Source organism: Typopeltis vanoorti, chromosome 7, assembly GCF_054136105.1.
Source record: "Typopeltis vanoorti isolate ZY-2024b chromosome 7, IOZ_Tvanoo_1.0, whole genome shotgun sequence".
NCBI classification, from domain to species: domain Eukaryota; kingdom Metazoa; phylum Arthropoda; class Arachnida; order Uropygi; family Thelyphonidae; genus Typopeltis; species Typopeltis vanoorti.
The window spans coordinates 42,109,540-42,133,445 of NC_143555.1; the positions used below are offsets into that span (position 1 = coordinate 42,109,540).

Sequence of the window (23,906 nt, forward strand, 5' to 3'; positions counted from 1 at the left end):
CTCATAATATTAAATCAGAAATAAACAAAATAAACAGAGTGATATTTCAATACAGAGTTCTATTATTGCTAACACATATTTTAGATTAATTAATAAAACTTAATAAATAAACTCAAGGCAATTACATGAATAATAATTTATAATCAGGAGATTTACATCAAATAATATTTACAAGTATAGCCCTTGGAATGGTGGATTATGTTGGATTCCGAAAGGAATATTAATAATCTAAATTTCTCTTCATTCAGAATCCAACAGAGTGATGTGTTCAGAGTTAACAGTGTTCTGTCGTAAGGTTGTCCTAATATCACTTTGAATCTTGTATATAAGGTTGATATTTAGATTTGTATAAGATGGATTGCACTGAGATTCAAGGTTATCTGCTAGTGCTTCAGCTTTCTCTTCATCTTTGTGAACTGTCCCTTTCTTGGTTTGCATAGGGAGGTATGAGTTGCTTTTTGGTGCAGATTGCTCTTAAGAATTTCCAGACAGAATGATCTTCAGTATTGATGTTAGCCAATTTGATTTCCCATTGATGGTTTCTGTGTTTTTGAAAAGCTTCATGGACTTGTCTGTTTAGGTTGTTCAATACTGTTTTGTCTTGTGGGGCTCTGGTATTGTGGTATCTCTTTCTGGCTCTGATTAGCTCCATGATTTCTTCTGGGATATGGTTTGTTGGGTGGAAGACAGTGGATTGCCTGACTGATTCTATTGCTTTCTGAATTTGTAGGGTTAGGTTATTTACTGCTGAGTCTATCTCTTCTTTTTTACTGATGTTGGGCACCGGACCAATATGATCGGGAAGAACCTTGGCTAACTTGTCCCATGGTATGAATCTGTGCAGAGGAGAGAATTGATCTGATGAACCTAGATTAAGCACTATGGGACTGTGGTCAGAAGATAATTCGTTAACTGATTCCAATTTGAATTGGTATCTTATATTTTTAAAGATGACGATGTCTAGTACATCGGAGCTACCTGAAAGGCGCTGAAGTGGGTGGGCTCGGTAGGTCTGGCCACAACAGCAGAGTTGAGCATTGCAAAGTTGAATAGTGTGTGGCCTTTGGTGTTAATTGAAGAGCTGTACCAAGCTGTATGTTTTGAGTTCAGGTCTCCTGCTATTATTATGGAGTCATTTGGACCAAGTATGGAGTCCAGATATAAGCAGCATGGATCTTGAGACTGCCAGCATTGCAGGTATGTACCTCCACACCGGTCACCTCCAGGTTTACTGTTTGGGGCTTGACTATTGTATTATCATTCAAGTAACTCTTAATATATATGGCTGTGCCTCCACCTCTTGTGCCAATTCTGTCGTTTCTGTACATAGTGTATCCATGGATTTTTGGGTTATTAGCTGGTCTTAGGTGTGTTTCACCAATCAAGATGATATCAGCACTGAGACGAGTCGCAAATTCTTGAAGTTCCAACCCCTTGTTCATCAATCCATTTGCATTCCATGCCATTATCTTAAGAGCTTTTGGTTTGAATTTTTTACTCATGACAGATGGCTGTTATAATGGTCTGAATGCCTTGCAGGAATCTCTTTCTGGAAGATGGCGAGGGGCATGTCTTGCTGAATTCCTGCAGCATGGTGGAAAGCGAGGCTGTTAAAACTGATGTTTGGTTGGAGCTTTCTAGCTCGAGAGATGTAAGAGGCTTAGTTCGTGCAGCCTCAGCATTTGTTTTGGTCATGGTTGTTCCTTCCTGTGTGGTTGAAGGTTAGGTGTTTTGGACTGGGGACGACCTGCTTGGTTGCTTAAAACGTTGTTACGTGGAGGAACAAGATTGACTTTTGCTGATCCTCGATTTTTTGGATTGGAAAGGCATCCCTTGTAGTTGGCGGGGTGAGGCCCTCTGCAGTTTGCACAGCAGGCTGGAGTAGAGTGTGACTTGGTGCATGTGATGGTCTGGTGTCCCTCATCACACTTCAAGCACCTGAAGGCTGCCTTACATAATTTTTGGGCATGCCCAAACCTTTGGCATCTATGACACTGTCCTGCAGATGCTCTTTTCCTGAGCGACTCAGTTGATATTTTGAGTCAGCATACTACTGTCAGTTCATAGATCTGCTTTTGTGTATTGCTGATTTCCACCAGCACCAAAGGCATTGGTCTTTTATCCGACCTGAGCATCCTGCTGACTTTAACTGGGGACAGGCGCTGTCTTGAGAGGTCAGTGATCACTTCTTCAAAAGTGATACCTTCGGCTACCCCATGAAGAACCACCTGCAGGTTCTTTTTGCTGGGTAAAGCGAAGGTGTGGTATGGAAGATTGGTATTGTCCATAAATCTGGTTATTTGTCTATAATTCATGACTGTAGCAGGTTGAATTTTAACTCCCTCATCAGATATTTTGGCCCATGAGAATGTGATGTTTTGTTCCCTGAGGACTGATAAGACAGGAATCCATTTATCTTTATCCCTTAAGATAATTGGTGGTACCTTTTTTTTAGGTACATTGGGTGCTTCCATCCTTGTTGTTTCGGGTTCTTCGGTGTTGGTAGAGATTTTCCTCTTCTTCTTCTTGACTGTTTGGAATTCCGTATTTCTTTCCAAGGTCTGATAGATGCTGTCTTGGAATGTAGCTTCTTCTAAATTTGGGGAGTGTACAGAGTTTGATTGCGTCTGAGTAATAATGTGTTTGTCACTTAAATCATCCATTTTGTCTTCTGTGACTACTGAGGCAGGGGGGGTATCAAAAAGCTTGACTTTCTCCTGCCATTTGTCACTCAGCAGCTTTCCCAATCTGAGGAATTCCTTGTACACCTCCTCAAATATGGCTATGGCCTCATTCAGAGGTTTTGTCATGACAACAATAGGTGAAAAATGTATAAAGGCACAGATAAAGAAAGAATTGAGATTGCTCAGGTGTCCTGAGCAGATTACAGATAATCCTGTGGACTTTTGAGGGGTCCACTAGCAAATCCTGTAGACACAGGTGTCTACCAGCAACAAAATATTATAGATAACTGCCCTAAAATAGGGAAAAGGAGTGTCAAGAATCTACTTGGCTACAGATTGAGATCCTACATCCCTATAATACCATAAATCCACCATTGGTCCTCATAGCAGGTGGGGCCTGCTGGCCATTAGACCTTTTGCATGTTTCATGCAGAGGGGGAGACAGTAGGAATCAAACTGTATCAGCGCCAGTGCAATGTGAGATTCCTGAAAAACCTTATATGTAATCTAATCAGGATCAATCTAAAATGCATCCGTTCTTGTCAAAGTCAAAAACCACTCACATTCCCCACCATGGTTGAATGGTTAAAGCAATGCAGAATTCATATATTTTCATATACAAGTAGTGAAAAGGTGTATCACCTTATTAATAAATTACTCTGGATCAGAGATAGATGTTACCAAGTTTTTTCACTTGGTTATACCATAAATTAAAGACATCAAGAAATTATTTTCTTGATTTAACCCTTTATCCGAGTGTATTGGATACTAAGGTAATTCAAAAGACATATGGGATACTTGGGTTGTTCAAAAGACATCTGGAAAATAGCTCGTTAAAGATCAGAATCCATAATAACGTCATACAAAAACTGTGTGGTTTTACATGGGGTTCTTCTACTACTACTACTAAACTGTCATACTCCACATTGGGTCTGGTCTATTCTTCAGCAGAGTATTGTTCACCAATACGGCTTAATAGTTCTCATATCAAGAAAATCATCACGTGAGTCTTTTTCTTGGCATCGGACACCTGTTTTGCTAACCTTTTGTAAAGATGTTCAAATGCATTTAAACATCTTCACATGATTTTTGTTAACAGAAGACTTTATTGTTAGTTAATTAGAATGAAAGTTGTATACAAATATTATGTTGATAAAATTACGTTTGTCAAAAAATGATATTACTGCTGCAGCAGTATGTGTGGTTTCACCAGTGCTATTTTTAAAAAAAATAGGTGCTGGTACTCATTCTTTGCTTGTAGGAAAAAATTGAAAATTGTAGGGATATGAAAACAAAATTTAAAAAAAAATGATATTCATTGTTTAGATTATATTTGGTCATTCAAACATATAATTAAAATGAAATATATATTGATCTTTAATTGACCATGATTTATAAACATCTAATACCAACAAGTTTCGCCAACGGGGCTGTCCAGCTTCTTCAGGGCTTATAACAGTAAGAGAAAAAAACTGAAAGTGGCTAGTACAAGAAAATGGAGTAACACTATCGTATAAATTAAACATTAAAACAGAACGTGTAACATTACACGCATGCAGTGTGTTGTGTTAGTCTCTGTTATGAGAGCACGTTCTGTAGTTTTGAGCGAAATTAAATTCTGGCAGACTGAGTAATCTTATTAAGGTTTACCATATGTTAGCTATTATCATTTCATGGTTTTTGTTAAGATTTTCTCCAGAAGGAGGACTTCAACGGCTTCTTTGAAATTTCTACAACAGAAATCTTCTTCTAGGTAAGGCATGGAGCTGCTATCCCAATCAATGGTGTGGTTAGTAATCGCAAAATGATTGGCTAGACCTGAGTTGTTTGTTCTGTTATTAACATCTCCTATATGTTATTTTTTTCGGATTTCGAGGCTTCTTGACGTCTGTTCTATATAGTTTAGACCACAAGCACATGGAATGTTGTAAACTCCAGCTTGTTTGAAAAAAGCATTAATGTCTTTTGGCGATCTTAAAATGTGATGGACAGTCTTGAGCGGTTTGAACGCACCTCTGATGTTGAAAGGTTTAAAAAGTTTTGCGATCTTTTTGGACACTGTACCTGCATAAGGAATAACTATGGATGAAACTGTATTGAGTGATGGTAGGTTGTTGTTGTGGGGGGGGTTTCTATGAAGAATCCTGTTGATTAGATTCCTTGGATAGTCATTTTTTATTAATGTCTGATATATGAGTAATTTCATCATAGAGTTCTTTTTCTTCTGAGATGATGTTTGTGGCTCTATTTTTGAGCATATGTATTATGCTGAGCTTCTGGGAAATATGGTGAGTTGATTTGAAATGAAGGTGGTGTCCAGTGTGTTGGTTTGCGGTAGATAGACTGTTAGTTTGATATGTCCATCTGCTAGTTTCTTGACTAGGGTATCCAAAAATGGTAGTTGATTATCTTTTTCCAGTTCCAAAGTGAATTGTATTTTTTGATGAAAATAATTAATTTTGGTTAAAAAGTCCAAAAGAGCTGTTTTTGTGTCCCTCCAAATTATGAAGACATAGTCTACATATACCTCCACCACTAAAGGTTTTGGGTCTAAATTTGAGAGGATGTCTGTTTCCATGAACCGATCTGCACAGGGCGATGAAAGGGAACTGCCCATAGTTAAGCCATTTAGTTGGCATGATTTACCAACATCCCTGTAGAAGAAGTTATCGGCATCCTATACAATCTCTTCCATGAAGATATGGCTCACCTTTTTCGTCATTCCATTTAAAATAATTAGATTTAAGGCAGTGACGAAAAAGGTGAGCTGTATCTTCAGGGAAGAGATTGTATAGGATACTGATAACTTCTTCTATTGGGATGTTGGTAAATAAAGATACTACGTCCAAGCTAGTGAGAATGTCTGTCTTTAAGATCAAGATGTTTTTCAATAAAGTGCTTTGAATTCTTAATGTAAGTGTCCGATTTTCTGATATGTCCTTTTAGGAGACTGGAGAGGTGTTTGGACAATAAATATGTGGGAGCATTTCTTCCATCAACGATCGGGTGTAGTGGAACTCCACTTTTCTGGACTTTTGGGGTTCCATACATTCGTGACGTCAATGGGTGTAATGACTTCAGATTCCGTTGCAAGTCTGTGCACCAACTAGTCATGTTCCGTAATAAATTATTAGTGACTTTGTGGTTTTTCCATGTTTGGTCCGACTCTAATATGGGATATGTTGATGAATCTGATAGTGATTCTCAAATCTTGGCTATATAGTCCTTAGTGTTTATGAGGCTCCATACATTCGTGACGTCAATGGGTATAATGAATTCAGATTCTGTTGCAAGTCTGTGGACCAACTAGTCATGTTCCGTAATAAATTATTAGTGACTTTGTGGTTTTTCCATGTTTGGTCCGACTCTAATATGGGATATGTTGATGAATCTGATAGTGATTCTGCAATCTTGGCTATATTGTCCTTAGTGTTTAAAATGACTGTGGCATTACTTTTGTCTGCTTTTAAGATAATTATTTGTTTATCCTTTTTCAAGTTAGAGCCCTTTTTTCTATATGAAAATTATTACAACTCCAACTAGAAACTGAAATACTTAAGAAGGATTTAATTTCACCATCGCCCCAGATCATATTCCTAAGGTTGACATCATCAGTAACATAGAGAAAGCACTCTCATCCTTTCCAGAAACAATGCCAAATGATCTGAGATTAAAAAGTTTCAACTTCAAAGCCACCTAACCTAAACGTGACACCCCAAGAAAAGACTTGCCTTCCCCACAATACCAGCTTTACTTATTTTGTTATCTCTTTCTCTGTTTCCATTGTAAATTTGTCATTTTGACTAAAAATTGCTGGAATATTTTTGGTTTTTGTGTAGTTTCCCCATTTGGGATGCAGCTGATGTTTTTCAGCATTCCTGACTATTTTCATTGTTGGATTTCACGCCAAATTTGTTATAGCAGTTAATCCTGTAGTTAAGGAATTCTGTAGACTTGTACTGGATTTCTTTTAGAGTATAGAATCATTCGCATAAAGTAGAGGTGATATTAACCTCTTCAATTTTGATATCAGGTATAATGCTGTTTTTAGTAAGATAGTATGCACTCTTGTTTTTCACATCAGACCGTCTTCCTGTTCCTTTTTCAATTCTAACTACTGACTTAATATTGACTCTATTGTGTGATATAATGTCCCATTTATGTCACATAATTGTAATGTTTGACACTTTTCTCTTGCACTTTTTATATGCCTTTACAGATCTACAAAACGTACATACAGATCCTTGTTATATTCCATGTTTTCTCAACTAATTGTCTTAAAGTAGTTCAATTCTGGTTGACAACTAAAGGGACTATTTCTAACCCCCGTCTTCAACCAGTGCCCAAGTTAGTTGATCTCTGGCATGGAGAAGCAGGATTTTGTCTCATTAAACTTCATAAAATCAATTTATAGAACCTACAATATTTCAGATAATATGCTACAGTTAGGGGGCCATGCGATAGCAACACTTGTTTGCCGACTCTACTGGATTCTGCTTAAAATTGGTGATAGTCCTGGGCCAGCTATCTCTGATTGGCTACTAGTGGAGATTGAACTTCCCAATCAGCCTCCAAAAGTTAGAACTAACACAGCCTCACCTACTCAGTATACGGGAATAAAAGGCAGTGGTTAATAGCTAGCTGACTTGTCAGTAATGAATATTATTAGTCTACTGATTTTTTGTTAGTTTACATAATGCAGAAATATTTATTCAACAGGAAATAGTCTGTCAGATTTTATGTTAACCCAGCTAATGAAAAAAGAAAACTTTTAAAATTGTGAAAAATTGTCAAAAAGCATAGTTTTCCTTTCTACTTCTCTATTAGACTTTCTAATTAGGAAAGTAAATAGTTTCTTAAAGGGAACTAACCATATGACATTACAATTAAAATGAGCCTTAGATAAAGGGCCATTGAAGATTGTGTGTCTGTTAGCACACAAAATGCATTGGATATGTGCAACATCATATTGGGGGCACAGTTAACCATAGTTATACTGACACTCAAAATTTAAAAATAAACTGTTAAATAATAATACTGTTGTGCTACATAAAAATGTAGTTTTTGTTCTTTAAACCAAAGAAATAGCTTTGGTTTAAAGAACAAAAACATATGTATGAATGAATGAGCCTTTATCTAAGGCTCATTCATTCATACATATGTAATGTTATTTGTTTTCACTCTATGCATATTGTCTTTTACTTCCTGAACTAACAGTTATTCAAATTATTCTCAAGTTCAGGAAGTAAAAGACAATATGCATAGAGTGAAAACAAATAACATTACATGTATGAATGAATGAATAAGGAAAAAAATGTAAACCTGGAGGTTATAAAAAAAACACTGACTTTGAATAAATGGAAATAAGATTGTGGAGAGGAGTCAGAATTAAAGTATGAACCAAATCATGTAGAGAATGAAATGCGGTGACATCAAAGTGGGATAGAAGGGATAAGAAGTAATTAGTCTTAAGAGATCAGATCTGATTCAAAGTTAGCAAATCTATTTGTCTTAGTTTAGGACTTTTCAGGAAAAAGGTTGGGTTGTGGGATTAAAAAACAGTTTTTTTTTCGGGGGGGGGGCACTGCTTGCCTGTGCCAGAAATCTATTAGCTTGGGAACTGGTTGAAGAATGGCTTAGAAAAAGTTCCTGTAGTTGGTGACTAGAATTGAACTTAAAACAATCTTTCTTTGGGTGGCACAGTCTATGGATGCAAACATCATTCTCAAAGGGCTACTTTTCTTCAGTTAATGACATCTTGACTTGTCAGGTATCATCTCCTTCCAGGAGGTTGACTACCATGAGCTTCCACCATGTATGATTTTGTGCTTCTTTCTTATGTTCTTCATAAGACAAAAAGGTCCAGTCCTTAATATTTCCCATCCAGTTTGTTCTTTGTTCCCATCTAATTTTTTCTTTGTGTTCCTGTTCTTTTTACCTTGTATCATTCCTTTTTCCTTCTCCAATCATCTCTAAATTATTATTATTTTTTTTTTAATTTTTATTTATTTATTTATTTTTTTTTTGGCAGTCCATGGGACTTTAAGAATTCTTCTGCGGATCCACATTTCAAAGGCTTTTAGTTTATTTTCACAATATTTGATATGGTTTCTGCTCCATATAGTAATGTTGACCAAGTGTAGCATTTGGACAGCCTAATTCTTGTTTTTGGGTGAATTTCCATTGAGGTCAGAATGGATCTACATTTCAAAGGCTTTTAGTTTATTTTCACAATATTTTGATATTGTCCAGGTTTCTGCTCCATATAGTAATGTTGACCATGTGTAGCATTTGGACAGCCTAATTCTTGTTTTTGTGTGAATTTCCATTGAGGTCAGAATGTTTTTCATGATAATGAAGGTTGATCTAGCAATTTCTATCCTTCTTAATATTTCCTTGTCACACTTTCCATTCTCTGTAATTAGTTGACCCAAATATATATACCTCTCTACTTGATCCAAAGTATTTCCTCTGATCTGAATATTTATATTGGGTGTTTTCCCTTTTTCTCTTGTTACCAGCATGGTTTTTGTTTTTTTTTGTTTTTTGTTTTTTTGAAGTTGAAATTAAGTCCATATTTTTCACTTAGTTTCAGCATCTCTTCTAGCAGGCTTTGAAGATCTTTTTTGTTTTCATTCTTTTAAGATTGCGTGGTGGTCAGCATTCATAGTGAAGAATTTATGGAGCACTACACACGTGTTAGAATAATTACTTTACTTTTTTATTTTCAGCCAGCAGTATGATATCATCGGCATAACTTAAGGTTTATATTTCTGCCTCCTATGCTGACTCCTTTAAATTCTGGTGATTGTTGGAAGATATTTTCAGTATCAAAGTTAAACAATATAGGAGAAAGAACACAGCCTTGTGACACTCTTCTTTACTGGGAATTCCTCTGAGGTTTCTCCTGATTTTTTATTGAGGCAGTTTGTTCCCAGTATAGATTTATCAGTAATTGGTATCTTTACCATCTACTCCTAATTTTTTGATGCATTCTGTTAGTTGTTCATGTTCTGTATTGTCAAAGGCCTTTGTGTAGTCAATAAAACAAAAGTAGACTTCTTTCTGCTTCTCCAGATATCTTTCTATAATAGTTCTAATGGTAAAGAGTCCTTCTCTAGTACCTTTATTTTCCTGAAAACCAGATTTTGTCTGTTTAATTTCCAATTTGATATTATATTTCTTTCTTTCTAGGATAATATATAACATAACTTTTGCTATCTGACTGATCAGACTGATTGTTCTGTACTCTTCACATTTAATTGTCTTAGATTTTTTAGGTATTGATAGGAATGTCAAGTGTTTAAAATGTTTTGCCATTTGTTCAGTTTCGTATATTTAATGATATTTTACCTGTGAGAAAATAAATGATGATGAAATATGACCATTTACAAAATGTGAAATACATTGAAAATTTTTTTATGTCTGGATGACTTAATATGCAACAAATCTGGCCATCTTTTTCTGCATTTAGCTGGAATAAACGAATGGAGTGCACAAAGTTTCAGTCAGCAGCCAGCATTTTTGGGACAACAGTTGCTTAATGATCCAATGGCTGCCATGGCCATGCAAACATTAGCAGGACAAGGAAGAGAAATGATGAATGAAAAGGTATCTTAACAGCTTTTTTTTATTTTTATCATTTACATGCTTGTTTGCAACATCTAACAAAAGATTATTTTCTTAGGAAAATAAGATATAACAGAAATAAATATATATATGTTATAAACTATTGCAGTAAGCTTTTCTGAACATTAAAAAACAACAACAACAAAATAAAACCTAACGCTGTTGGTGAAAAAAATATCGTATTTCTTTAAGACGTGAAAATGTCTTCAAGAATTCCAACCTCCGCATAATTTTCAGTTCTGTGCTAAAATCTTTTCAGCTACAAGGACTACCAGCTTTTTTTACAGAATCTACTGCCAAATTAAGTCTCTTTTGTGGATTTAGAATGTCTATGGTTTTTTAATTGGTGCATTGATATCTTTCTTTGAGTCTTCCACTCGACTATACTCTGTTACAGTACCCTTCTTTATATAACAAGTGAAAAGGCTTATGTGTTGGCAGGACATGTTAGTTTATTTTCACAGTGTTGTACCTCCCTATCTCTTTCTAATTTTTATCAGGTCAATTCTTTATCTAATTTTAAAATTCTGTCTATAATTTCTCTTAAGCCCTTTTAAATTATTTTACTTTTTTTTAGTTGAAAAAAATCTCCAACAGTCCCTCAGACTTGAAGACATAAGTTGCAGTCAAAACTTATAAGTGGTAGGATAGACTTATCAGAATTTAGTAAAATAACAGTTATTAATTTTAACTATTACTATATGGGTTCTCATCAATTACTATAATCCTTTGTCAACAGAGAGAAATTTATTTGTCTCTGTGCCAGTCTATGATTAGAAATTATCAGATAGATTTTCTAGGAGTAAGTAACTGTTAAGTGCTATTTCACACAGGACAAAGATCTTGTAATTCTCTCTAGACTTCTTTCTTACAGAAGTGACCGAGGTTAACACACTCTAACTTCAATATTTAGATTTACTGCTAAGACTCGAAAATTTTTATGATAGGTACAATGAATAGAATTTAGGCAGGCATTTGCACATATGTTATACAAAACATTTATTATTCCAGTCGAAATCAAGGTACATGAATTTCACAGCTAATTAAAAGAAAGACAAAATATATCCAATAATTCGTCTAGGTTCTAGGCCAACTTAAGTAAAATATAAGGGAATCTGAATCAATGCAAGTATCTTAAGTTTACCACATTAAAACATACAAAGGTCATATAATACACTGTCTTATATCCATAACACATTAAGAATAAAGTTTATGCCCTTTCACATAGATTTTTTTGTTCTCTCTTCGTTAGGACAACCATTTGATCAAAACGTTATCTTTTATTTAAACATTTGCAATAAGCCCTTCAATTATCTAATGCAATTATCACGATTCATTCCATTCACATGGAAAATTATGCTCTATAGTATACAATTCTTAATGGCAATCAGGATTCCTTAGCATTTTATCAAGACATATAATTCTATTTACACTAATGTCCCATTTCAAATTAACTTCATGTCAACTTAACTCGTTCATAAGGAACTAACATTTCTTATTTACCCTCCTTTACATAAATTCCTGGGGACTATGGACCATAATATTCTAATTTATGAGGCACTTTTTTCTCCACAGATCTCAGTATTACATGGTTTTCAAGATATCAAGTCTTCTGACAAATTCCTTCCCCTCCCCCCTTTTTTTTTTTAAGACACGTTCACGTGGAACATAACTAAACCTTGAGGTCCCCCTTTTTCTAGAGTCCTAAGTACTATTTCACTGTACATTTTTCCAGTCATGATAATATCAAAAAGGAAGGAACAAATTTTCTCTTACCATTTGCAGATGACATTCATCATAATTCAGTAACTAACTGGATTATTTCCTCAAGGAAACTCTTCACAGAAGTTACGAGTGTTCCTTATCAAATTCTTTAGCTTCTTAGTATATACCTTTTCTCAGGAACCACAGTTCTCATCGGATCTGGCATATGGGGATCCTTTGGTCAGCAAAGTTTCTTATCTCTAGAATACTCTGGACGCATCTCTGATTTCACCTGCTCGGTCATAGAATCTTTTTGTTCAATTCAACACTAAGTCCTGTAGCACGAGATTCCAATCCGAGTGCTTCAAGATTCTGACATTAGCGACTCATCTGGGATGACACATTAGGCAAGAAGTTCTGGAACAAGAGAGCGCTTCTAGGATCGGTAATAATTTTTATATTTCCCTCTCAGTCACTTTCATTGGATCAGTTCACACAACAAATCATCTATCGTACTGTAGACCACTAGCGCCAAAAGGTACTCTCGCGGTCGGAAATGTAACTGTACTCTGAAAATAGCGCCACAGACGCATTTGGCGGACAACTTTATCGTCAGAATCGTGACTTGCACATTTCATTTCACATGCGTTGCCGAAGGCAGACTTTCATGTTAATAGGATTCAATTCCAGGAAACGTGTCTAGACTCAATTGTATTTTACAAGATATATGGAAACTTTTAATGCACAATTTACAGATTTGACTTAGAGGTTAAATAAACTTAGAATTAGAGTATTTACAAGAGTATTTTTCTACAGAAGTATATTCTCTGAATATCACTTTAACCTTGGGGAAATGGTGGATATGTTAAATCCTGATTGAGCATAATTTACTTCAAATTTTTCTCAAACAGAATTTAACAACAGTATTGATTATAACACAGAATGATAAGAAAATAAATATTTATTAACTTATTAGCTGGTGTTATATCCAGCATCTTCAGAGCACAAGAATAGTTTGTCATAGTATATGAAACAACAACAATTTGATGTAACAGTGCGACTAGTTTAAAAAAATTCTAATATACAACACAGGGAACTAAAGTTCTAATTAGCCATCTATGTTGGAAAAAGAGAGAAAACAAGTATTAATTAGATCTTAAAATGACCGTCTTCCAGATTTTTGGCAAATTTATACAGCCATACTTGAGTTTGGAGTATGTTTTAAAGCTGCTGTTGATGCTTAATGTATTAACAATATCTCTGACTTATATTGACTTCTGTGTACCACTTTTATTTTCTTCCATTTGATCCTGTGTGAAGGGGTATCCAAGGCATGGTATGCTAGACCCAGCTTGCCATAACGATTGTACCGAATGTATTTTTTGTGTTCACCAAGGCATACGTAAACAGTTCGTCCTGTTTCTCCATAGTAAGCTAGGTCACAAGAACAGGACACTTCATGAACTCCTGGGTGTAATAAAGAGGAGAGTTTGTCCTTAGGTGAAGGATGAGAATTGTCAATTTGACATATGGTGCATAGCTGATATTTATTAAGCACGCTAGATATCTTTTCAGATGTGCCTTGAATTGCATGCAGGTTATTTTGCATGGAAAGAGAAGATATACAAACAACTAGATGAGACAGCAGTGGGCTCTCCCCCTTTCTTTAGTCAATTTCTATGTAGAATTTGGCTAAAGCTAGCTATGAATACAGCCACTCTCAAACCAGTGGTTTGGCTATGCTATTTGGCCATGGTCCAGACACACTGGATACATTTTTAGTGCATTTAAATAGCCAACACTATAAAATCCACTTCACTATGGAACAGGAAACTAATGACTGTCTGCCCTTCCTGGATGGATTAATCACATGGCTTCATGACGGTTCATTATCTTTTTCTGTTAATGAACCGTCAGGAAGCCATGTGATTAGTGTTTTTAGGATGTCATCATCCAGCTCAATGGTATGATATCCTTGTAATGCAAGTAAGTGAGTTCAGAGATAGCTCTGAACTCACTTACTTGCATCACACTTTCTTAGCCAATGGCTATATTCCCCATAGGATAGAAAAAATAACTAAAGGCTCCCCAGAAATCTCCTCCATTTCCCATCACACAAGATTACAGCAAAACTGTTGCCATCCCATACATTCAGGGCACATCCAAAAAGATATCTAGAGTGTTTAATAAATATCAGCTATGCACCATATTTAAACCATATGTCAGACTGGCAACTCTCATTCATTCATTCACCTAAGGACAAACTCTCTTCTTTATCACATCCAGGAGTTTATGAAATGCCCTGTGTTTTGACCCAGCTTACTATGGACACAGGAAGAAAACTCAAAGAGATTGTTTTTGGAATCAACAGCAGCTTTAAAACATGCTCCAGACCTCAACAAGTATGGCTGTATAAATTTACTAAAAATCTGGAAGACAGTCATTTTAAGATTTAATTAATACTTGTTTTCTCTCTTTTTCCAACATGGATGGTACCAATTAGGACTTTAGTTCCTTGTGTTGTCTGTTACAATTTTTTTTTTAAACTAGTCTTACTGTTATACCAAATTGTCATTTGGTATAACAGTGAGGTCATGTACTGTGATAAACTGTTCTTGTGCTCTAAAGATGCTGGATATATTACCAGCGAAATATCAGACCTCACTGTTATACCAAATTGTCATTTGGTATAACAGTGAGGTCATGTACTGTGATAAACTGTTCTTGTGCTCTAAAGATGCTGGATATATTACCAGCGAAATATCAGCAAATAAGTTAATAAATAATATTTTCTTATCATTCTGTGTTAGTAATTAGTATTGTGAAAATAAACTAACTTTCTTTGTATATTTCTAAAACAAAAAAAAATATGCACTTCATTATGGTAGTTTCCCTTGTCAGTACACACTTCATTATTGATTTCTGCAATAATAAAGATGCTCTTTGATTGAAAAAAAAATTAAGCTCGAGTCTCATTATAATATAAAAGAAGCATTTATATGCAATTTTCAATGAAAGGTGAATTAGCTAGTTTCATAAAGAGGTGTTAGGAATTTTTTTTATTTTTTCATTACTGAACCCATTGTGTTTCACTCAATGAACATGCAAACTGCAGAGAGCACACATTATACCCATACAGTTACAAAATAAGTTACTGTTATTATCTCTTTAATTTTCACATTGGGAAATGCTCCAGACTAATACAGAACCTATTTTACAACATATTATGACTAACTTTAATTTGATGAGTGTTTAACTTTTATTTTACATTTCATTATAATAATCTTATGTTTTCCATTTATTCAATCACCTAATCTTCTATTATAAAAGCATTCCCCCTTAATAAGATTAGGCTTTTTTTTTTTATGAATTTAATTCACAAGTAATGTAATCGGATTTATAAGTTTAATAAAACAAAAGTAAATAAAGCATTGTATTTGTTCATATTATAACTGTCTGTTTTCACCACAAGTCAGAGTGTATTATGGACAGACCTGGTTGACTTCTTTGAAGTACCAGTCATGGCTATTGTAAATCGTTTTAAGGAATAGGTGTACAGTTTCAAGAAATGATCCCATAATATTTTTAATGAACTGAAATTAAATTTCACGTTGAGCGCATTCAGTGTAACTTCTTTGAATCTTGGTAGTTTATTTATCACTAGGTTAGACTATTTAGTTTAATCCTTTATCCCAGTGAGAGCAAACAAAGTTTGTGCCTGAAAATATCTTCAGGACTGAATATAGTGGTGTACTATCTTACCTGGGTAAGTAGTACAACACCAGGCAACTCGTAGAAAAGGTGGAGCAAGCTACCAACACTCCTATCCCAGTATCTCCCATAATGCAAAACACATCTCCTTGTGGATATGTATACTGTTATGTATTAAGGGATTGGACACTACCCAGACTAGTTTCGACCTTTATTGAGGTCTCTTCAGTGGGAGCCAGGCCCAGAGTTGGAGACACCAGGCAACTCCTATAGGTAAAGATGACCTTGCTTCTGCCTGGTATCTCCAACTCTGGGCCTGGCTCCCACTGAAGAGACCACAATAAAGGTCGAAACTAGTCTGGGTAGTGGCCAATCCCTTAATACATAAGAGTATACATATCCACAAGGAGATGTGCTTTGCATTATGGGAGCTACTGGGATGTGTTGGTAGCTTGCTCCACCTTTGCTACGAGTTGCCTGGTGTTGTACTACTTACCCAGGTAAGATAGTACACCACTATATTCAGTCCTGAAGATATTTTCAGGTGCAAACTTTGTTTGCTCTCACTGGGATAAAGGATCAAACTAAATTTATCATTGAATCTTGGTAGTTAACAAAATGTATTAAATATGTTACTGAGTATGCATCTCTTTTGCTGTTTTAACAGTCCTGTGCTCAGTGAAAGGTGCACACTTTGTGATATTGCTGTTTATTTTTGAAAGAAAAAAAAAAAAATGCTAGTATACAAGCTTATAATGAGTATACTTTTACAAACAGCTATCATTCCACAGTATTCAGAGTTGCATTAATTTTTGATATTGAACATGTAATTACTGTTTAACTTGTTCAGTAATATCATCATTAATAGTTTGAAAAGAGAATATCCAGTTTGTTGGTGATTCAGTATTGGCATAAGTATGAAATAATTAACGTGTTATCACTTTGGAAAGATTCGAATTGACTAGAAATGTGTAAATTTTGTTTAATCAAATCACACAAAAGGTTACATACCTTTTGTGTGATTTGAAAAACCTACATCACCCTAAGCAATGTATGGACAAGAAATTAAGGGAAGAGAAGGAATCCTTGTATGTTTCTTGAACAGCTGAAAGTTGTCAACTGCCCTTTCTGACTTTGGTAAAGAAAGTAAAAGACAGTGAGTAAAGCTGTTTCAAAGAACAGAGGTAGATGAATAAGAGTAGTTGAAAACAGTAAGCACATGTTGACTAGAAGCTTATATTATTGTCCCTTAAAATATCTATGGAAGAGGCATAAAGCAGAAACAGATTTTTTTTATTTTATTTTATGATACAAAGACATCAAAAGTCATACTGTGGCAGGTCACAGCAGCACATATGGTAATTTGTTATTATTAGGATAATCACAACCACCCATGCCCTTGGTAGGATTCGAACCCACAGCCTCTTGACTGGAGAACGGATACGCTAACCACTCGGCCAAATAGAGCATTGGCCGAGGAAAAAGTGATGGGAGTAAATCTGTGAGGGTCATTAATTAATTCCTCTTCTGAATACATCACATATTCTTAAGGAAGTATTTGTTGCACTACCAGAAATGTGTGAGCATTGTTTTAAGGTTGAGAAAATTGGAAATTTATGCAATATTACCAGTTGTATAAGCAAGAAGTAATACAGAGAAGAAAAGCATGCTTAGTATTTTTGGAGGCTGAAAATGCAATGGCTGAAATTGTTTATGCAGGAAAAGCTAGAAGTTAAATCCTGTACTTGTTAGCATTGAAGTTCAAGTTTATTCTTGTCTCACTGAAGAATAGCAAGGAGATCAGAGTGTAAGGACATTGGTTATGAAAGACCTTTAAGTGTCAAATGATTTGGTCTGTACACTTGCCAATTTTAGTGAGTGTGTTGTCATCAAGCAAAAGTTATGGATAGGATTTTTGAGTCCAATGAGATCATTTTATATACCAGAAAAAGAAAGAGTGTGTGAAAGCACAGAACTCAAATGCACTCCATTATTGGTGCAGAAATCTGATGAGAGGACCAATGACCTATTGCAGATGGTGTCCATAAAATGGTGGTTTGCTGAGCAGACTTCTGTGCCCTTCCAGTCATATTTCCTACAAATATCAAGAGGGACTATGTGAGTTTATAGGTGGATGATGATGACTAGGAGGTCAGCTGTGGATTGAGAGTGGGGCTATTCATATCATTCGTTACTAATTAGCTGGTGGACTTTGGGATGATGATAGTTTTTGAGAAAAGTGAGAGCAGTTGGACAATATTTTGATGGATGACTTTTCTTGTCCTATCTCTGTTTTGAATGGATTGAATATAGGCTTGTTTCATGCTATAGGGTAGATGTCACATAAGTAGAGCAGATCGGAAAAGATAATATAGGATGGGCGTTAATTCTAGAACACAATTGGCAGGACATTATCAGGATGAAATGACTTGTTGTTTCCAAAGTATTCAGGATTCTTCTGATTTCTTTCTGATGAAAGACTAAGGGAACATGGTGTGAGTTGTTCTTGTAATGATGGAGGTAATTTTCCATTGTGTTCTATGCAGGAGTTGGAGGAGAAGAAAAATTATGCCATGAGAATGAAAGATGCATGGAGGACAGAATTCGCACATAGTAGCAAAGGACGACCAACCAGGTTTGATTACAAGGCAAATTTTTGCATTTAGCACTAATTCAAAATCGGATTTTCCTTTGATGTAGTCTCACTGTTTACAAATATACCACTTCAAGAAACTCTTCAGCTTTTAGAAATAGATTTCCCTGATGACATTGTCAACGTATTCAAATTTACTATCAGTACCAGCTATTTTACTTGGTGTAATAAATTATTTCCGCAGATTGTGAGGGCACTACGATGGGTATTACTATGTGACCTGCTTTGGTTGATTATTTTATGGAACGTTTAGAGGATTGGATTTCTAACACCATTTCTCTTCAGCCTTGCATTTGGCTATGATTTGTGGATGACATCTTTTGCAATCTGGTCTCACTCTGAAACAGAACTCCTTCAATTTCTGGATAAAATTAACTCATTATATACTCACATCAATAAATAATAAATTACACACACAGTAATTAACTATAATGAAATAAAGGTACAAATATTTCGTACTGAAATTAACAGTACATCATCAGTGTAGACAACAAGCAGTTCAAAGGAATGGAATACGAAGTACATAACAGTCAATGGATTACCAATTAAAAACTGTTGCCACATTCTAGAAATTAATATTAATAAAATATTATTAAATAATTCTTAAAAACTATTTCTTTGATGGTTACATAAGATAAGAATCTCCCAAACTTTTGGGAGAGAGAGACAATCATTTCGATTCAGATTTGGCTAATGTAAAACATTGGCCAAAGGTGTTCATATTGAAACTTGCATCTGTGGAGAAGACGAGCTTTATCCCACTGGATATTGTGTTTAGTGTTAATACTATGTTGTGCCAGACCAGACTTTTGAAGTTTCATGTATTTGATATAATATTGATGTTCATTCATTATTTTTTCCACAGAATGGCCTGTTTGCCCAAAGTATGTTAAATTACATTTGCACGGTATCTGGTAAATGCCAGCTAATGATAGAGGTGCCAGTTTGTCTTTTGCAGATGGCAACAGGTGAGAAATTTTGTTGATAGGAAAATATGTGGGAATGAGATGATACTTCGTCAAAATTCTGCCAATTGGCATCTGAGATGCCAGAAATTTAAGGGATTGGAACCTTGCACCCTGTTTTAGAAACTTGAGGTGTTGGAACATAGGAGTCAATTATCTGCTGGATTTGATTAGGGTTGTAACCATTAAATTCCATTAACTTTTTGATAGTGTAAAGTTCTTGTTGTAAGCTTGAGGGAGAGGAGCACACTTTATGTGCTCTATTAATTGAAGACTTGATAACACCAATTTTTTGAGAGGTGTGATGAGCAGACTTTTGATAAATGTATCTGCCATTAAAGGTAAATTTTTGCATTTAGCACTAATTCAAAATCGGATTTTCCTTTGATGTAGTTTCACTGTTTACAAATATACCACTTCAAGAACCTCTTCAGCTTTTAGAAATAGATTTCCCTGATGACATTGTCAACTTATTCAAGTTTACTATCAGTACCAGCTATTTTACTTGGTGTAATAAATTATTTCATCAGATTGTGAAGATACTGAAATGGGTATTACTATGTGACCTGCTTTGGCTGATTATTTTCAATAAACACTGGTTGATAAATTACCAGAGGCTGTGCATGTAAGAAGGATGTCCAAGAATGGTAAACTACCAGCCTTTTCTTTTTCCATGGTGAACTGAAGGCGTAGGTGAAGGCTATTAATCTGTTGTAGGAATGTAGTAAGTTCCTCTTCAAAATGCAGCCAAATAGCAAAGATATCATTAACATAACGAAACCAAAGAGAGGGTTGGGGATGAATGGATGTGAACAAGGTGTCTTCCAGGTGGTTCACAAAATAGTTTGCCAAAGGTGGAGACAGAGGGCTACCCATGGCAGTACCTTCAACTTGTTTATAGATCTTGTTTTTCCAGCTGAAATATCCAGAATGTATAACAAATTCAAAAATCTTTGCAATATCCAGAGGGTAATCATCATATAGTAAATTAACAGTGTCAGATAATGGAATATTGGTAAAGTGGGAAACAATATCAAAGCTGATTAACAAGTCCTCTTGTATTTGAACATTCCTCTTCCTCAAGCCTACAACAAACTATCATAAAGTTAATGGAATTTAATGGTTACAACCCTAATTAAATCCAGCAGATAATTGACTCCTATGTTCCAACACCTCAAGTTTCTAAAACAGGGTGCAAGGTTCCAATCCCTTAAATTTCTGGCATCTCAGAACCAATTGGCAGAATTTTGAAGAAGTATCATCTCATTCCCACATATTTTCCTATCAACAAAATTTCTCACCTGTTACCATCTGCAAAAGACAAACTGGCACCTCTATCATTAGCAGGCATTTACCAGATACTGTGCAAATGTAATTTAACATAATTTGGGCAAACAGGCCGTTCCGTGGAAAAAATAACGAATGAACATCAATATTATATCGAATACATGAAACCTCAAAAGTCTAGTCTGGCACAACATAGTATTGACAATAAACACAATATCCAGTGGGATAAAGCTCGTCTTCTCCATAGATGCAAGTTTCAATACGAGCACCTTTTCAAAGTGTTGCCACGTGCTTCTAGCATGCGGCAACAGTTTTTAATTGGAAATCCAACTGTTATGTACTTTGTATTCCATTCCTTTGAACTGCTTGTTGTCTACACTGATGATGTACTGTCAATTTCAGTTATAATAACTAATAATTAAGGAATTGACAGTGTACACTAGAAATATAAATTAAAAACAATAATAAATACTTTACGATATTTCGGCAACGTCACGTTGCCATCTTCTTGGGAACTTAAAATAAAGAACAGGTGCATGCAAGTTCTACATAACAGCAAATGAGAAATGAAGCGAGGAAGCTACCGTTTTCCTAAAGTCCTGATGGTGCCCCTGGTGGGCTATATTGGTAGTTATTGGCCTATGGGCTGAAGTTCTTATATATTTTTCCCAAATTTGGGGCAGTCTTATGCACCCAAATTTGTTGAGGTTTGGCATGTTCCTAAGGGCTGAGGCTGATTCCATGAATAGTCTTTCATATTTGAACTTGCAGCGGTGTATTACTGTGGCTGGCTTTCTTCCACCTTATTCTGTGGCAGGTATCCAGAGCATGGTCTACAAGCCCAGAGTGACTGTACTGGTGAAATCAGATGTAGTCCTTGTGTTCTGAGATTCAGATATTTGCTGTCCTGCCTGTTTGGCCAAAGTAGGACAATTTACAGCTGCAAGGGACCTGGTATACACCAGGTAGGTCTAGGGGAAGTGGTTGGTCTTTAGTGGGGTGGATAAGGGATGCCAATTTTCTATATGGTCTGTAACAGGTGGTTAAGACATGTTTTTTTAGGATTTTGTTGATTTTTTCCGAGGTTTAGAGTAATCTTTTTTGTGAAGTGGGGGAGGTGAGTTGTGGATAACTGGTTTAAGTATTTTTTTTGGGGGGGGGTAGCCATTGCCTGAGAAAGTGTTAAGAATGTGATTTAGTTCAGTGGTTAGGGCTTGATCATTTGAACAGATAAGTTTTGCCCTGTTGAATAGTGTCTTAATAACTCCATATTGTTATGATGGGGGGGGGGGGATTGTTGGTGAATTATCTGCCTATATTGAGAAAGCCAAGGTTCCATCAGGTTGGTGGGTGACTAGTGTGTCTATGAAGGGGAGGCTATTGTTTTTCTGTTTTCCTAGGGTGTTGGTTGTTTAAGTTTGTTAAGAAGGAGAGGAGTGTATCCAGGCTATGTGGCCATATAGCGAACACATCATCAACGTAGCGAAGCCGTATGGTAGGTTTTTGTGGGGCTGAGTTTAAGGCTTTCTCTTCAAAAGTCTCCATTAAGAAGTTGGCCAAGGGTGGGGAAAGTGGTGAACCCATGGCTCTCCCCTCTATCTGTTTGTAGAATTTTTCCTGCCAAAACGAAATAGCCTGAGTTCATTGTGAACTGAAATAGGGCTGAGATATCGGGAGGAAATTTAGCTTGGATTAGCTCTAAGGTTTCTTTGAGGGGGACATTTGTGAATAAGGAGGAGACATCAAAACTGACCATTATGTCATTATGTTGGAGTATAAGGTTTTCTATACTGGCTTTGAAGTGGACTGAGTTTTTTATGTGTGATGATGTATTGCCAGTATAGTGTGAGAGCACTTTGGCTAAATACTTAGCTAGTTTGTAAGTGGGGGAATTAATGCCATCCACTATGGGACGTAATGGCACATTTTCTTTGTGTATTTTTGGAAGCCCATATATATGGGGGGGGTCTTCTCTGTTAGTAATCTCAACAACCATATAACTCTAGACCCCCCATTATATATGGGCTCCGAAAAATACACAAAGAAAATGTGCCATTACATCCCATTTATAGAAAACCCACCATAAAGGCAGATACATTCACTAACAATCCCCCCCCCACCCTCACAACAATATGGAGTATTAAGACACTATTCAATAGGGCAAAACTTATCTGTTCAAATGATCAAGCCCTAACCACTGAACTAAATCTCATCCTTAACACTTTCTCAGCCAATGGCTACCTCCCCCCAAAAAATCCAAAAAATATTTAAACCAGTTCCACAACCCACCTCCCCCCCCCTTCACAAAAAAGATTACTCTAAATCCATCACCATTCCCCTACATCCATGGCACCTCGGAAAAAATCAACAAAATCCTAAAAAAACATGTCTTAACCACCTGTTACAGACCATATAGAAAATTGGCATCCCTTATCCACCCCACTAAAGACCAACCGCTTCCCCTAGACCTACCTGGTGTATACCAGGTCCCTTGCAGCTGTAAATTGTCCTACTTTGGCCAAACAGGCAGGACAGCAAATATCTGAATCTCAGAACACAAGGACTACATCTGATTTCACCAGTACAGTCACTCTGGGCTTGTAGACCATGCTCTGGATACCTGCCACAGAATAAGGTGGAAGAAAGCCAGCCACAGTAATACACCGCAGCAAGTTCAAATATGAAAGACTATTCATGGAATCAGCCTCAGTCCTTAGGAACATACCAAACCTCAACAAATTTGGGTGCATAAGACTGCCCCAAATTTGGGAAACATATATCAGAAGAAATTCAGCCCAAAGACCAATAACTACCAATATAGCCCACCAGGGGGCACCATCAGGACTTAAGGAAAACGGTAGTTTCCTCGCTTCGTGTCTCATTTGCTGTTATGTAGCACTTGCGTGCACCTGTTCTTTTTTAAGTTCCCAAGAAGATGGCAACGTAAAGTTGCCGAAATATCGGAAAGTATTTATTAAATTTGTTTTTAATTTATATTTCTAGTGTACGCTGTCAATTCCTTAATTATTAGTTATCATGTTTAACCAGCGTATAAGCCTTTCAACAAGAATTACGATCATTCATGGAGATTCCTTCGATAAAATTAATGAGATGATTAAACATGAAGTGGAAAATCAAAATCAACCCATTTTAACTAGTCTAGATAAGGTAATTCAAGGACTAGATAATGTTAAACAACAGATGTCTATTATCCCTCAACCTAAGACAGAGACAAAACATAGAGATCCTCCCAAATGTTATAATTGCAACAAA

The 23,906-nt window shown here is 35.9% G+C and overlaps 1 protein-coding gene across 2 annotated transcripts in view; it reads left to right on the forward strand.

Moving 5' to 3' along the window:
• Window positions 1-23,906, forward strand: part of Yif1 (Yip1d-interacting factor 1) — a 167,968-nt gene that overhangs the window by 35,960 nt on the left and 108,102 nt on the right. For both annotated transcript variants that reach the window (XM_090395821.1, XM_090395820.1), the window contains one exon: window positions 10,159-10,295. In XM_090395821.1, coding sequence (XP_090251947.1) covers window positions 10,159-10,295 — 137 coding nt within the window. The remainder of the gene's footprint in view (window positions 1-10,158; window positions 10,296-23,906) is intronic.